The 13745-nt window shown below is 41.0% G+C and overlaps 1 protein-coding gene across 3 annotated transcripts in view; it reads right to left on the minus strand.

Annotated features, from left to right (window-relative positions):
- Window positions 1-1429: 1429 nt before the first annotated feature.
- The window catches only part of LCLAT1 (lysocardiolipin acyltransferase 1), a 186970-nt gene continuing 174654 nt past the window's right edge, over window positions 1430-13745 (minus strand). For all 3 annotated transcript variants that reach the window (XM_047782341.1, XM_047782342.1, XM_047782343.1), the window contains one exon: window positions 1430-3787. In XM_047782341.1, the coding sequence (XP_047638297.1) occupies window positions 3285-3787 (503 nt within the window). In that variant the 3' untranslated portion in view covers window positions 1430-3284. The remainder of the gene's footprint in view (window positions 3788-13745) is intronic.

Below are 13745 nucleotides of genomic sequence, written 5' to 3' on the forward strand. Positions count from 1 at the left end.
AAGCGCATTGTGTGACAAGACCATTTTCGTTCCCTACAGCATAACAACAGCCCTGAGCAGCCACGACCTCAGCAGCAAGCTCTCTTCCCCAGGTGTCATCACGAAGTAGCATTTACCACAGTGACCAGTGTGTTAGAAACCATTTTTCTCCCAGTGAATAGCAAAAAGAGACTTTTACCTAAGAGACACCTTGCAGAATTCTCGGAACAAGTGAAAGAAAGGGACCCGTAACTAAGGCACTGAAAGCACATTATTTATATAAAGAAATGTAAACAATTTGATACCAACAGGCTCCCTCCATTAGTCTCTATTATAAAAGTGCACGAGGGCAGCGTGGTCCCGCCAAAGCTTGGAGTCCAGGGGAGCTGGGAACGCCTCCCTTCTGAGAATTCAGTCTCAGCCGTCAATACACGACACCTGATGTAGGGCCGTGGAAGTAACAAATTTCAAAGCGACTCAGGTAGAAGCGGTGACTTCTCCCAGTGTTTTAGTAGCATTACAAGCACGGAAGGATTTTATTAAGAGTTTTAAATTACAGGCCCTGACATTTATTTATTTCTGTATCTGCCACGGTCTACTGATTTCTACAACTACTTTGGCTTGTTTCATCAAAGACACCTGGGGGGAAAACTTGTGACTTCATCAGTAACCCTCCTTGCAGGTTCCAATTTTAAGAGTCCATGTCCCATAGAAACCACATTCACTTTATTTAAAAGGTTTCCAAACGGTAAAGACGTAACAATTGGACTTACAGCCCTGTAAACATTTCAAAGTCCACTGAGTTCACATTTGATGGACTGAAAGGGCATTAAGCCTTGGTAGGAGGTGGGTGTCCACATGCACCAAGACAAGCAGCTGCTGTGCCCAGAGTGACAGAGTCAGAAGGGGCGGGCAATAATCACTCCTGAGGCAAATTATTGAAGCTGCATTAGTCTCTCCTCGACACTTGGATATTTAATTTTTTTCAATAAGAGAAGTTGTCTTGGAAAACATAATTTTAAAAGAGGCCCTACTGCAAAAAACAAAAACACACCGAAAAACAAAAACGGCAACCTTTTTCTTTCTGAAGGCATACTTCTAATTCTTAGAGCAAGTACACTGTCTCAGTTTCAGTGCTTATGAATTCTGGTCGGTAAAAAAAGTTTGCATTTTATCTTAAACGTTTTTTTTAGGTCAAAATAAAATGAGCTTTTAAAAGAAAAAAAAAAAAAAAGATTTCCCCTTTTACCGGTTTCAGAGAGTTAAGGGCACGCTGTTAAAGTCAGACCGTGAATGAAAGGGCCATGGGTGCTGGAGGAGGGCCGAGGGGCTGCATTACAGACACCTGCGGGGTGGAAGACACAGCCTCTCCCTCTTCCCTGGGCAAATGCAATCCTGATCCTTAAACCGTTTCTTGTTTCCAAATATAACCAAAGAAGTCTGAGCGAGATTTAAATTAGAAACCACTTTTATTAAGGGGGGAAAAAAAGGTTAAAAAAATAACCACCTTAAAAACCATGGAAGTTAAACAGCTGCGTTTGGAGCAGATGTGCATAATAACTAATTAGTAGCTCCCAGCAGGATTAAAAACAGCCTAGAGGGAGGAGTTAAATATAGGCTGGTGCTGCTCAGCACAGGCACTAGTTAGTTCTCCTCCAACAAAAAAAGATGTGCCGACACAGTGCTGCTGTTACCAGGACTTTGTGCAAGAGTCTGCTCGGTGAGTCCAGCACCCAGCACTGCGTGCTTGCCTTTCATGGCGATGCCCGTGCCCACTCTTGGGTGGAAGTCACCATCCAGCAGAAATGAGATGTAAATAAGGAGAAGGCACTCTCGCCAACGAGTATGGAAAGCAAGAAACAGCATTTGAGGCTGGTTCAGGGCAGGAAAAAGTTTGGTTTGCTAACAGCTAAAGACTTTTAATTGCCCCATATTTTCTGCTGCTCTGACCAGCATCCCCATTAGGACCAAAAAAAAGTAGTTGCAGGGCTCCAGTGGAGTGGAAACAATGACCACTCATTTCTTTCACCTCGGAAGGAGACGGGTGCTGTCGGTTTGCTGGATTTTCCATTGACTCCAAATGACAGGAATCCTTAGGCGAACAACTGGTCAAAAGTGGGTTTACATTTTACTAATGAAAGAGGAGGCCTGGGACTGAAAAAGAGAGAGAGAGCCTTCACTCTCATTAAAAAAGGATTCATTTTTGTGTGACCATTTTGGTTTTAAGAATGAAGTTTGTCAAGGCTACAAAGGTTGAATAATTTAGGTTAAACCAATATGGCCCCACCTGAAAGTGTTGCTGTTGTTTTAACGGCAGAAGTTAAGACACTACACACACACAGAAAATACAATAACCGTTCTTTTTCGTGGCAGGTTTTAAAGAAATATTTCAGCCAGGACACAACTGCGAAAGAGTCTCTGATGGCGATAACAGAGCGTTTGTCTATGCTTTCCTTTAAAAAGGTAAGTGACTTGCTGATACCATTTTTAATTGAGAAAAGTGAGACCTGCCAACCAGCACGAAACATGCAAGGTTCCAGAAGGGGAGAACTAAACCATGTGAATTTCTAGCTTTAAAAGTTCCAGCTGCGGTTTCTAAGTGGAGAGCCTGCGGTCGCTCCCTGAGACTCAACCAGGTCGCATTTTCCGCGTAAGAAAAGGGCACCGTGGTCTTCTGACGTCTAGGTTAGTGCAAGGCGAAAGGCCAAGACTTCATGAATAATGAAGGGCTTCCTATCAAAGTGTTTGGTTGGCCCAAGGACAAGGGGTTTCCATTTTCTGGCCTTAAGGAAGGACGCAAGGGTTTGACTTGGCGTAGAAATGGGCCAGGACATTGTCGAGAGGAAGGGCCGGGAGGAAGGGTCCTCACCTCCATGGTCAAGTGCCAGCACTTGATCCGGGCCAGTGCTCAGGAGCCCCAGATCAGCCTCCTGTCTGGGGAGTTTGTTAGGAAGGAGGATGGGGCCTTGAGGAAAATCTTGTGTGTGTGTGTGTGTGTTGTCTGCAAACGGCCTGATGATTGTTTAATAAAACACTCTGGCCTGAGTTATTTCACAGCGACTGCTCCCTGCCACACAGTGTTGAAATTACATTCAGAGATTTAAAACCAAACAAACAAACAAAAAAATCATGTGTGTAGCAATCCTTCCCCACAAAACCAAGTGCAAATATCTTCAACAAATAAGGATGGGAGTAAGAAATATTTGACGTAGTCATGCAAAAATGCATCTCAGTTTACAAAAGCTTAGAATATTTTCAAAATATCCCCCCCCCTTTTTTTTTTAAACACCATGAATCTTAGAATCTTACTCATTTTTCTTCGCATTTAAATGTGGCTGTTTGTGTAAAAACCGATAACATGCAAGTTCGATGAGCTCCAGTCCACCAAATAGTCTCTCCTGCAGCACGAGGATGACAATGATGATTATAAAATACCACCGAGCAAGACTGCAGAAATAGATGAGCAGGCACATTGCAGGGCTGAACAGGGTCCAGTACAGTATAGACAGCCATTTGACCACAAGGACCCTGAGCTCAGACTTGCAAGGTGGAATCACAGTCTGTCCCGTAAAGGCAAAATTCTTCTCCCCTTGATAGAAGGAGCGCAGCCTCGCTTCCTTCTCCTCCCACCGCTTGTGGCACCAGAGCTGGAGGTCCTCCTTGGACGCGGGGAGGGAGGCCACTGGGTATCGGTGGACGTGGAAGTGGATCTCCTTGGGAAAGTCCCCGAGGAGGAGGTGCCTCTCTGTTTGAGGAATGTTGTGAGGGTATGCCACCGTGATGTCGTGGACAGCATCCAGGTTCTTACCTAGGTTTTGGAAAAGATAAAAGTACAGGTGGAGTAATGCTCAATCTGGGCAGCAGTGCTGATTCACACCGCAAGGCAGGAGAGAAATCAGGACAGAGTGAACCAAGATGAGCAAACAAGGGCTATAACTACTTGTGTTCCTGGATCCTTGAGTCAATATTTACCAGTCATTTTTAGTATTTTTATCTGCTTGCCAATTACCACAAAGACCTTTAGAAACTATCTTCATTCACAGAAACAGTAATCTGCCATTCTAGAACTAAATGAATAAACACATTAAGTCAGATTTGAGATAGGAATTAAAGAGCACAGACCAGCTCTTTTACACCAACAAGACTCACTGCTTTGAGACCTCCTATGAATACACCCTTCTCTATAAAAAAAACTTTCTCACCTTTAACCCAATATTACCATGAAAGCTACTGGAAAGACTCTGAGTCAGACTCGATAAAGTGGCCAGACATGGTTGGAAACTTCCATACGATTTTTTTATTTTTAGAAACATCAATTTGAAGTCTGAGTGAGACCCTGACCCAGTGTACCATCATCCTCATAAATCTCATGATTTAATTACTTCGGGGTTAAGTGTTTTCAGCAGTCATATGCCAGATGCTGGAGATAGAGACCTGACTAAAACATGGTCCTTCACCTCATGCAAGAGTGTCCAACAGAACCAGGGAGACAGGCAGGCCCAGTCCCCTGACAGGGCCGTGTATAGGAAGGCAGGTAAAGGGGCAGGAGCTGGCAGGCGGAGGGAGCCTCCGGTAGAGCACTGCAGGCTGAGGGCCCTGAAGGTGGGCTTGGAGGCATTCAGGGAAGGCCCACAGCTCAAACTTTAGCACCTGCACTCAGTTCTCTATGCCACAGAGAAGCACCTTAAATGGTAAGGCACCGCTTAAGGATTTTAAATAGAAAAGGGACACGAATATGTTTGATTTTAGCTGGGGAGTGTCTTGGGGGTGGTAACAAGAAAAGTCTTGACAGAACTAGGAGCAGGAGAGGTCAGAAGAGCAGTTTGAAGGTCATTACAAGGCAAGAAGGAGAGAGGAAGCAGGGACTAAAGGAAGTAAAATGCCCAAAGAAATCACAAACAAGAACAGGTGTGACGGAGCTGAATGGGAGTGGGCGCTGAGCCCAGGCTGGATCTGCTCAGGGCTCTGAACAGGGGTGGGTCTTTAAGATTAGAAATATGAGTGGCGTGCGACCTTGAAGGGATCCGAGGATCACCTGTGGAGCCCTGTAACGAGGCCCAGGGAGGTTATGTTTTTTGCCCAAGGGCACACAGAGTGTTGATGTGGCGTCTCTGAAAGTTGCTTTCTTCCCTATCAAGTTATTTCAGCGAGAGGCTTTTGATGTGAATTTTGATTCATTACAACTGTACGATTCGGGCCAAATTCATCTGTGGTGGTGGAAATCAGAACGGTAGTTGTGTGGGAGGGTGGGAACGGACTGGAAGGGAGCATGAGGAAATTGTCTGGATGGCAGGAATATTCTGTATCTTGATGAGGGTGTGGATCATATTATCAGAGTGTACCTGTTGCATTTAACATTTTGTTCTTTAAATTTTACCTCAATATTTAGTAACAACAAAGATATTTCCCACCTTATCTCACCAAGTTTACCCTTCCTACTCAACCTACTAGGTTGTGTTTATTTTTAAAAAACGTTTCTGTAAATGTTTACTGTCAATCTCCATTACTCCGTAATTTACTTTAGGGGTAAGGGCCAGGTTTCAATTTGGTTTCATAACTGTCTTATAAAATACCCGGCCCTTAATGAGACCTATGCTATAAAAGCTGAGGGTACCTATATAAACAAGGGTTAGATTTCGAGCTGGAAGGACAGTCCTTTAGGGGTGCTGTACACTGTTTACATGGGAGCAGAGGAGACGCAGTGAAAGGCTGGCAGAGGCAAGATCCAGCGCACTTGGGTGGGAAGGTCTAGATGAGGGATGAGCCCTGACCTGTTTGGCTCCGGAGGAGATCTGGGTCCTGTGATTAGAAGCCACAGGGAAAAGCTTTTCAACAGCTGTCAAGAGGTGATGTTTTATTCACCATTTGAGAAAAGGCTCCCTGACTACTGCCTGGTTTGCTACAGTGGGAATTTACACACTGGAAGGTGGACTATGATCAAGCATCCAAACTAAGACCTATTCTTTCACTGGTATGCTGAGCATGACACCTCAACTAAGATGGTCATATAATATGTCTTAACCTATTAACTCACCCGCATTAAAACTTGAGCAGCCTGGTGTCAATTTAGCATTAATCATGACTATTCTACTCCATTATCGATCAAATTTTTCCTCGATAAACTAGTTTGATATTTTATTGTGCCCTCTGCCTGCAGAACTTGGAGCCCACCAACCATACCCCCAAATCCTTGTTCTACTTCTATAACTTCATCTACCCGTGCCCCACGTTCCCTCTCAATGGAGGAAAAGAGATCTTTACCCCCTGTCACTTGTCAGGCCATTTAGCCTCTGATTCAGAACTGAGGTCACATTTACTTTTAGAACGCTTCTGCTATCAGCATTTCTGCTTCTGCCTTCTGCCCCAGCCCTTCTCCTCAGTCAGGGGCACTGTCTCATCAGCCTCACTTGTCCACAGCCTTGGACCACCTCCTTCTCTGTGCACCAACTCCCCATTTTCCTACTCAGTCTCGTCACCCACTGCTGCTCAGTCACTTCCTGCAGCTCATCTCGAGAGCTGCCCATCTGTCCCAGCCTTTCTCCTGCAGGTGGTTCTTAATGCTTCTGAGCAAATACAGGCATGTATCATTATGATGTGGTTGTAAAATGGTATATACTCTACTAGTAAGAAACTAAACTTCCTCTTTCTGCTTTCTTCTTGACAACCTGTAGGGTAGGGGTATGTGTGTACATGCACACACATATCTGTTCAATATATAAAGACCACATTTTGAGACAGAGATGGTACCATTTACAGAAATGTTCCTCAGTGAAAAATTCTAGATTCACTGCACTGCAGAGCATGAGGGCTGCTGAAGCAACTGCATAGGTTCAAATCATAGCTCTGCCTCTTACTAAACGAGTGAATTAATCCCTCTGTGGCTTATTTTGTTCCTGTATCTATAAACCACCTCACTGGGTTGTTTTGAGGATCAAATGAGATCATACATATAAAAACACAAAACAAGATCTGATGCATAGTAAGTGCTCAATAAATGTTAGCTGCTGCTCCTGTTATTATTTTCTCACGTTAGTATGTTAGGCTCTAGCCTATCTAGCTTTATTAGTCCACAGATGCCAGCATGGTCCGTGGGGAGAAAACTGCATTCAAATATCGTGTCTGTATCACTGCCCAGGGCACTACTCTCCTGGGCCTGAGAGCCACCACTTGCGGACCTCTTGTCTGTTACTCAGGACAAATGTTCAAACTAGTATTTCACAAAATGGCCAAGAACATTCCTCTGCCTCAAATATTTCAGCCTCTTTCTCGGAAACATTTTATCTCCACTCTCTTCAAAGACCAGCTCAAATTCCAAGGGTTCTTAGAAGTTTTAAGTATCCAGGCAGAATGGCCTTGCTCTCTACGAGTGCTTCAGGCATATGCACTGACTGATGTGTGGGTTTCGGCGCTCAAGCCGTCCTGCACTGCATCATGAGACGCTCTACATCACGGGTGCTCACCTGCCCTCAAAACACACGAGGGAATTGTAACGCCTTCTCTATGAGGTTGTTACAACAATTTAGTGAACGAATGTATACAGGTTCTTTGCCTAGTAGTGGCACACAGAAAGTTCTTAAATGTTAGCACCTACTACAACTTCTGTGTTCAGTTAATGAAACTGACTTGTTCCACCAGATTTTTTTCATCTTGGTTCCAGGAATTTTTGGTTCTGAAAAAATAACAACAGTCTTGGGTGGAGGTGGTGGACAAAAGGCAGTAAGTGATGATAGATGATGATGTGGACATTCAAAAGTTGAGATGTGCCTTTACTTCATTTACCAGTTTATAATAGGGCAAAAGTAATGTGTAATAGATTAAGCAAAGATTCAATTACAAAGGAGTTATATTATTTTTAAATTTTTTGGTATGGAAATAAAACTTTTAAATATGCAGATTAAGATGGCTGCTATCACTAAAAGTCATTTTTAAAAGGTCTCAGGGGTTTTTTTTGATAGTTTAATTTACAAATCTAGATGCTATTTAGCTACTTGTCACCTGCCTATATGGACCTTAGAAAATGGATCTGTTCTGTTTCTGATACTATGTCTGTCGCTAAGTTTCATACTTCGGTATCATTTTGCAAAGCTACCATTCTGTTAGAACCAGCACACTCGGACCCAGAGATGTTTGTTCCCTAGAAGAACAGAAAAAGCACTACCTTAGCATTTTAAATCCTACTTTTTAGTCTCAGCTGAGACCGAGGGAATTTTTAATACTTTAGTCATGTTTAACCCACAGAAATTTAAAAGCCATGACTAGACTTTATAAATGCAGAAGGGGTTGGGGGGGGGGTGTCTCCCAGCAAAGCAAGTGGGGTACGTAATTATTAGTAGAGTCCTACTCACCTGGAATGGGGGAGGGCCAAGTCTTTACACATTTTTATGTTTGTTTATTTTTCTTTTTAGGGCTGCACCGGCAGGATATGGAAGTTCCCAAGCTAGGGGTTGAATTGGAGCTCATGGCCTATGCCATAGCCATGTGGGATATGAGCTGCATCTGCAGCCTACACCACAGCTCACGGCAATGCCAGATCCTTAACCCACTGAGCCAGGCCAAGGATTGAACCTGCGTCCTCATGGATGCTAGTCAGATTCATTTCTGCTGAGCCACAAAGACAACTTCCATTTGTACGTTTAAAATGAAAGACTTGAGTGAAGAAATCCTAGTTTGCCCAGATCTAATGATTTAGTTCAGTGGCAAAACAACAGAAAAGTAAGCTTTTTTTGTTTCTTTTAACCCAAAGTGATCTTAAATGGAGTTGATGACAACTGAAATGTCTTTTCTTTCCCCATTCCATAATCAAACACACCTGGAATATATACAAATATAATTTATTTTGGATTTCTTCCATTTTAACACCTGCATTTAAAAGATTACATATTAAGTTTACTTTCTATTAACCAGCTCTAAATCCATACATCTAACTGTATATATTAGAGAGTTTTAGATAAAGTAGCTTGTCATCTAGGATGTTTGTGTTAAAAGATGCTGAAACTGCTGGTTTTGTGCAATATTTTTCAGATTAAAAAAAAAAAAACCCAAACACCAAAAGAGTAAAAGTTGGATGTAGTAACTAAACCGTCATTCACCCTGCCACTTTGACAATGACATATAATGGGTACGTGGCTGATAATAAGCATGACAAATTGGCATCAGTCAGTACACCTGAAGAACAGCTTGGAGTGAACAGATCTGGATATATTTAGACTAAAAATACCAATAAGGAAGACACCTCTCAGCTTTAAAATAATAAGGCATGCATAAGCCTTATTAAAATCAACTGATACTAAGGCTGAGTACCATTCTCTTTGTTAGAGAAAGTACCACTGTGTCCTACTAGGAACATTCTTCATTGTTCCTTCTGTATAAGTTAGTTGGATGCTTATGGACAAGAGGTAGAGTCACAGGTTTCCAGCCCTGCCTTTTATCAGCTCTGTGACCTTGGCAGGTTCACTAGAAGCCTCCTCTGTAAATGCAGATGGTCACAGAACGTCCTCTCATAGGGTTGGTGAAGATCAGGTGGAAAAGGCCTGCGGGATGCTTAGAGGAGGGCCTGGCAGGTGGTGAGCGCTCAGACCCTCGCTACTGTTCTTCCTCCGGGTGGGAGGTCACCTACCACACTTCAACTGAGGTGAGACTCAGGCTGCTACCCTTTACCTCCTCCTTGCTCCAGAGTTCCTTTCCCCCGGGGAGAGAGACAAGTCTACTGTCTAACATGCCATCCAGTCCTCTCCCGCGGTGTGGCAGCCGAGGCGTTTACAGGGAACTGACCTTGGCTCTGGGAGTAGGACCCAATTTACTTCCTGATATATATTCTTCTCCAACCACTAACTCATTCCTTAGACTTTTAAGCTACGCATAGATACTAAATGCTCTGATGACATTCAGAATTAGAAGCTGATTGGTGCTCCAGCATTACCGGCCTCCTTTCCCATCCTGGTTTTTGCTTTGTTTTTTAATAAGTCAAAGTCAGTGCCTACTTTTTCTAAGAAAGAAACATCCTGGAGTCCCTGTCGTGGCTCAGTGGTAATGAGCCACTAGTCAGTAACAAGCTGACTAGTATCCATGAGGACACTGGTTCAATTCCTGCTCTTGCTCAGTGGGTTAAGGATCTGGCATTGCTGTGAGCTGTGGGGTAGGTCACAGACATGGCTCAGATCCTGTGTTGCTGTGACTGTGGTGTAGGCTGGCTGCTGTGGCTCCAATTTGACCCCTGGCCTGAGAACCTCCATATGATGCCAATGCAGCCCTAAAAAGACAAAACAAACAAACAAAAAATATTCTGGGCTTCAAAAGCAAACTTCAGCTAAAAGGTAAAACAAAAAATGTTATCCTTGTGAACAACCGTGCTTATCCAACCTAAATTCAGGTCTTAGAGATAATTTTAGGGATGTATATTTTCACATTCCTATCCTAAATCTGTTGAACTTTTTTGTGCTTTGTGTAAATGCATGAGTCTTTTCAGTTACGGATATCTCTCTTCTGGTGGGGTTCTTTGGATCTTCAAAACAAGTTATATTTTCTAGTTAGAATGGAAACATGTTGACATTTTCCACAATTTGATAATACTAGTGCATTAACAGATCAAAGGCAAGATGTGAATAACAATATGTACTTGTTAAGGCCAGATACACATATATACACATGCATATAAAACATATGCCTTGAGGAAAAAATCCATACATTTTCAAAAATGAGTTCATATTGTACATGCTGTTCTATAACTATTTTCAAGCCTTTCCCATTCATACCATTAAAGATCTTCTAAAATAATCTTTTTTAAAAGTGTAATTTTATTGGAGTATAGCTGACTTACAATGCTACATTTGTTTTAGGTGTATAGCAAAGTGAATCAGTCATACACATAACTATCCATTCTTTTTTCGCATATAGGTTATTATTTTCCTGTGTATACTATCTCATTAACTATCTATTTTATACAATAGTGTTTATATATTATTCCTACCCTCCCAATTTTTCCCTCCCCCAAATGGTTTCTCCTACAGTAACCATAAGATTGGGTTTGAAATCTGAGTTTGTTTCTAGTTTATAAATGAGTTCTTTTGTGTTAAAGTATCATTTTAAAGATGCATAATATTTGATTTTCTATGTACATTAAAAATTACTTTGTTTTCAGATATTTAAGTTGTTTCCACATAAACAATATTTAAATCGATATCCTTACAATTAACGATAAGGATTTTCTGGGATAAATTCTAGTAAGTTGAATTGCCAGATCAAAGAATATGAATACTTCAATAGGCTTTTGCTACACAGGGGAAACTGACCCCGGAAACATCAATTTAATAAATGCACACACAAAAATGTATGATGGTCCCCCCTCCCTGCACACACACTTATACAAATGCTTGCGACTGCAATTTTTAGAAGGCCGCCAAAGTGTGTCATTTTTGTTTTAACTTGTACGTCTTTGATTAGATCAAACCAGTTCGTTGCATATATACACTGGGACTATCACTACCTGTTTTGGGAATTCAGTTACTTGTCATCTTATAGATGTGTAAGAGCACTTTAACTCTTTCTTACTAATTTTGTCATCTGGCCACTAGTAAGTTTATTTTGTTGGATTCGCTGCTTTGTGAATATAGCTTCACCGTCCTTTATCCAGTTCCTATGGGATGTTTGTCTCTTCAAAGTCAATTTCCAAAGCTCCTTCTTTATCATGGATTATTAATCCCATGTATGCTTTGTTGCAAATATTTTTACAAACTCATTATCTGCTGCCTTTTTTTTTTTTTTTTTGTCTTTTTGCCATTTCTTGGGCCGCTCCCACAGCATATAGAGGTTCCCAGGGTAGGAGTCTAATCAGAGCTGTAACCACTGGCTTACACCAGAGCCACAGTAACTCGGGATCGGAGCCGCGTCTGAAATCTACACCACAGCTCAAGGCAACGCCGGATCCTTAACCCACTGAGCAAGGCCAGGGGATCAAACCCGCAACCTCATGGCTCCTAGTCGGATTCGTTAACCATTGAGCCCCTGTTGTCTTTATTTATGGTATCTTTCCAATACATGTGTGTGAATGCACGCATGTGTGTGTGCATATGCACGTGTTTGTATGTGTCTCTGCGTCTGTACGAGTTCATTTCTTTGTTGTATCTTTTGGATTCCTACCTTTGCCTTCCCTGCCCCTGTACTATATATATTTTATATTTTTCTACAAGATGAATAACATTTTTTCATTTAATTTTACAATATAGCTTTACTTTCTTTCAAAAACATCCATTTTTTTCTTGCATCATTTATTATATAATGCCTCTTTTTCTACTATTTGGAAATAACAACTTGGTCATATATTACATTCTTTAAAGATATCCAGTCTCCCTTCTGTCTTCTGCTCCACTGATTTATATGTACTCTTGCTTTCTTTAATGACTTAATATCTGATATAGCAAGGCTGATTATTTTCTTTTTCACAATATATTTGGCCCCTGCTGGCAACTATTTTGCAATATAAATTAAGAGTATTTAATTCAGCTCTAAAACAAAACCCAACTCCCCCTCAACTTAACTCGAAATTACATTTGTATTATATTTATAATTTTGAAAGAAATGACACTTTCATATTGTCTTTTCAATAAAAAAGTAGTTTTTCCATGGGCTCAAATTTTTCATCTTACAATAAGATCAGTTTTCTTCACATAACTTCTGTGACTTTCTTTCAAAATTTATTCCTAAATAATTTCATAATTTTTTTCATTATTGTGAATGCAATATGTGCTCCTACTTACACTTTTAGAGAATCACTGCTTAGAATATAGAAAATACATTGTTTGTTGTATTTTTATCTCATATGTAACCATCTTAACAAATTTTCTTAAGTCTGGTTGATTTTTTACTAGATTCTTTTTGACTTTTTAGATTTCCTATCAGCAGCAAAAAGATAGTTTACATTTATTTTTCTCATCTTTATGGTAAGTTTTAGTACTTTGACTAGCATTTATTTAATAATAAAAAGCACAGTTTTGACTTTAACCAAAATACAAGTTTTAATGCTTTAGCATATGAGATACTGTTAAGTTTTGGTAACATAGTATTATATTTAAATAGTTAACTTCTGGAGTTCCCATCTTGATGCAGCAGAAACCAATCTGACTAGGAACCATGAGGTTGCTGGTTCAATTCCCGGCCTTGCTCAGTGGGTTAAGGATCCGGTGTTGCCGTGAGCTGTGGTGTAGGTTGCACTCGCAGCTCAGATCTGGCGTGGCTGTAGTGGAGGCCAGTGGCTACAGCTCCAATTAGACCCTAGCCTGAGAACCTCCATATGCTGCAGGTGCGGCACTAAAAAGACAAAAAGACAAAAATAAATAGTTAACTTCTATTTTGTTCTAATTTTTATTAGTAATAGCTTAAGTCTATCAAGTATCGTTTTAGTATCTATGGATAGGCTCAAATACATATGTATGTATATATATATTTTAAAAAGAAAATGATCAAACACCTGTATATACCAAAGTAGTAGCTAAATTTAAAAGGAAAAATTCTGAAATGCGAAGAGAAATTGAAAAATAATACAATTACAGTGTAGGCGTGAGTATCTTTCATAACAGGACAACTCCAGTAGATAAAAATTAAGTGAATTGAACAACTATTAAAAGTTATTCAATGTATTCTATATATTCAAAATAATTATTAAAAATATATTCAAAATATGGAGTTCCTGTCATGGTACAGCGGAAACGAATCTGACTAGGAACCATGAGGTTGCAGGTTCGATCCCTGGCCTCGCTCAGTGGGTTAAGGAT

This window comes from Phacochoerus africanus, chromosome 5, assembly GCF_016906955.1.
Source record: "Phacochoerus africanus isolate WHEZ1 chromosome 5, ROS_Pafr_v1, whole genome shotgun sequence".
Taxonomy (NCBI): domain Eukaryota; kingdom Metazoa; phylum Chordata; class Mammalia; order Artiodactyla; family Suidae; genus Phacochoerus; species Phacochoerus africanus.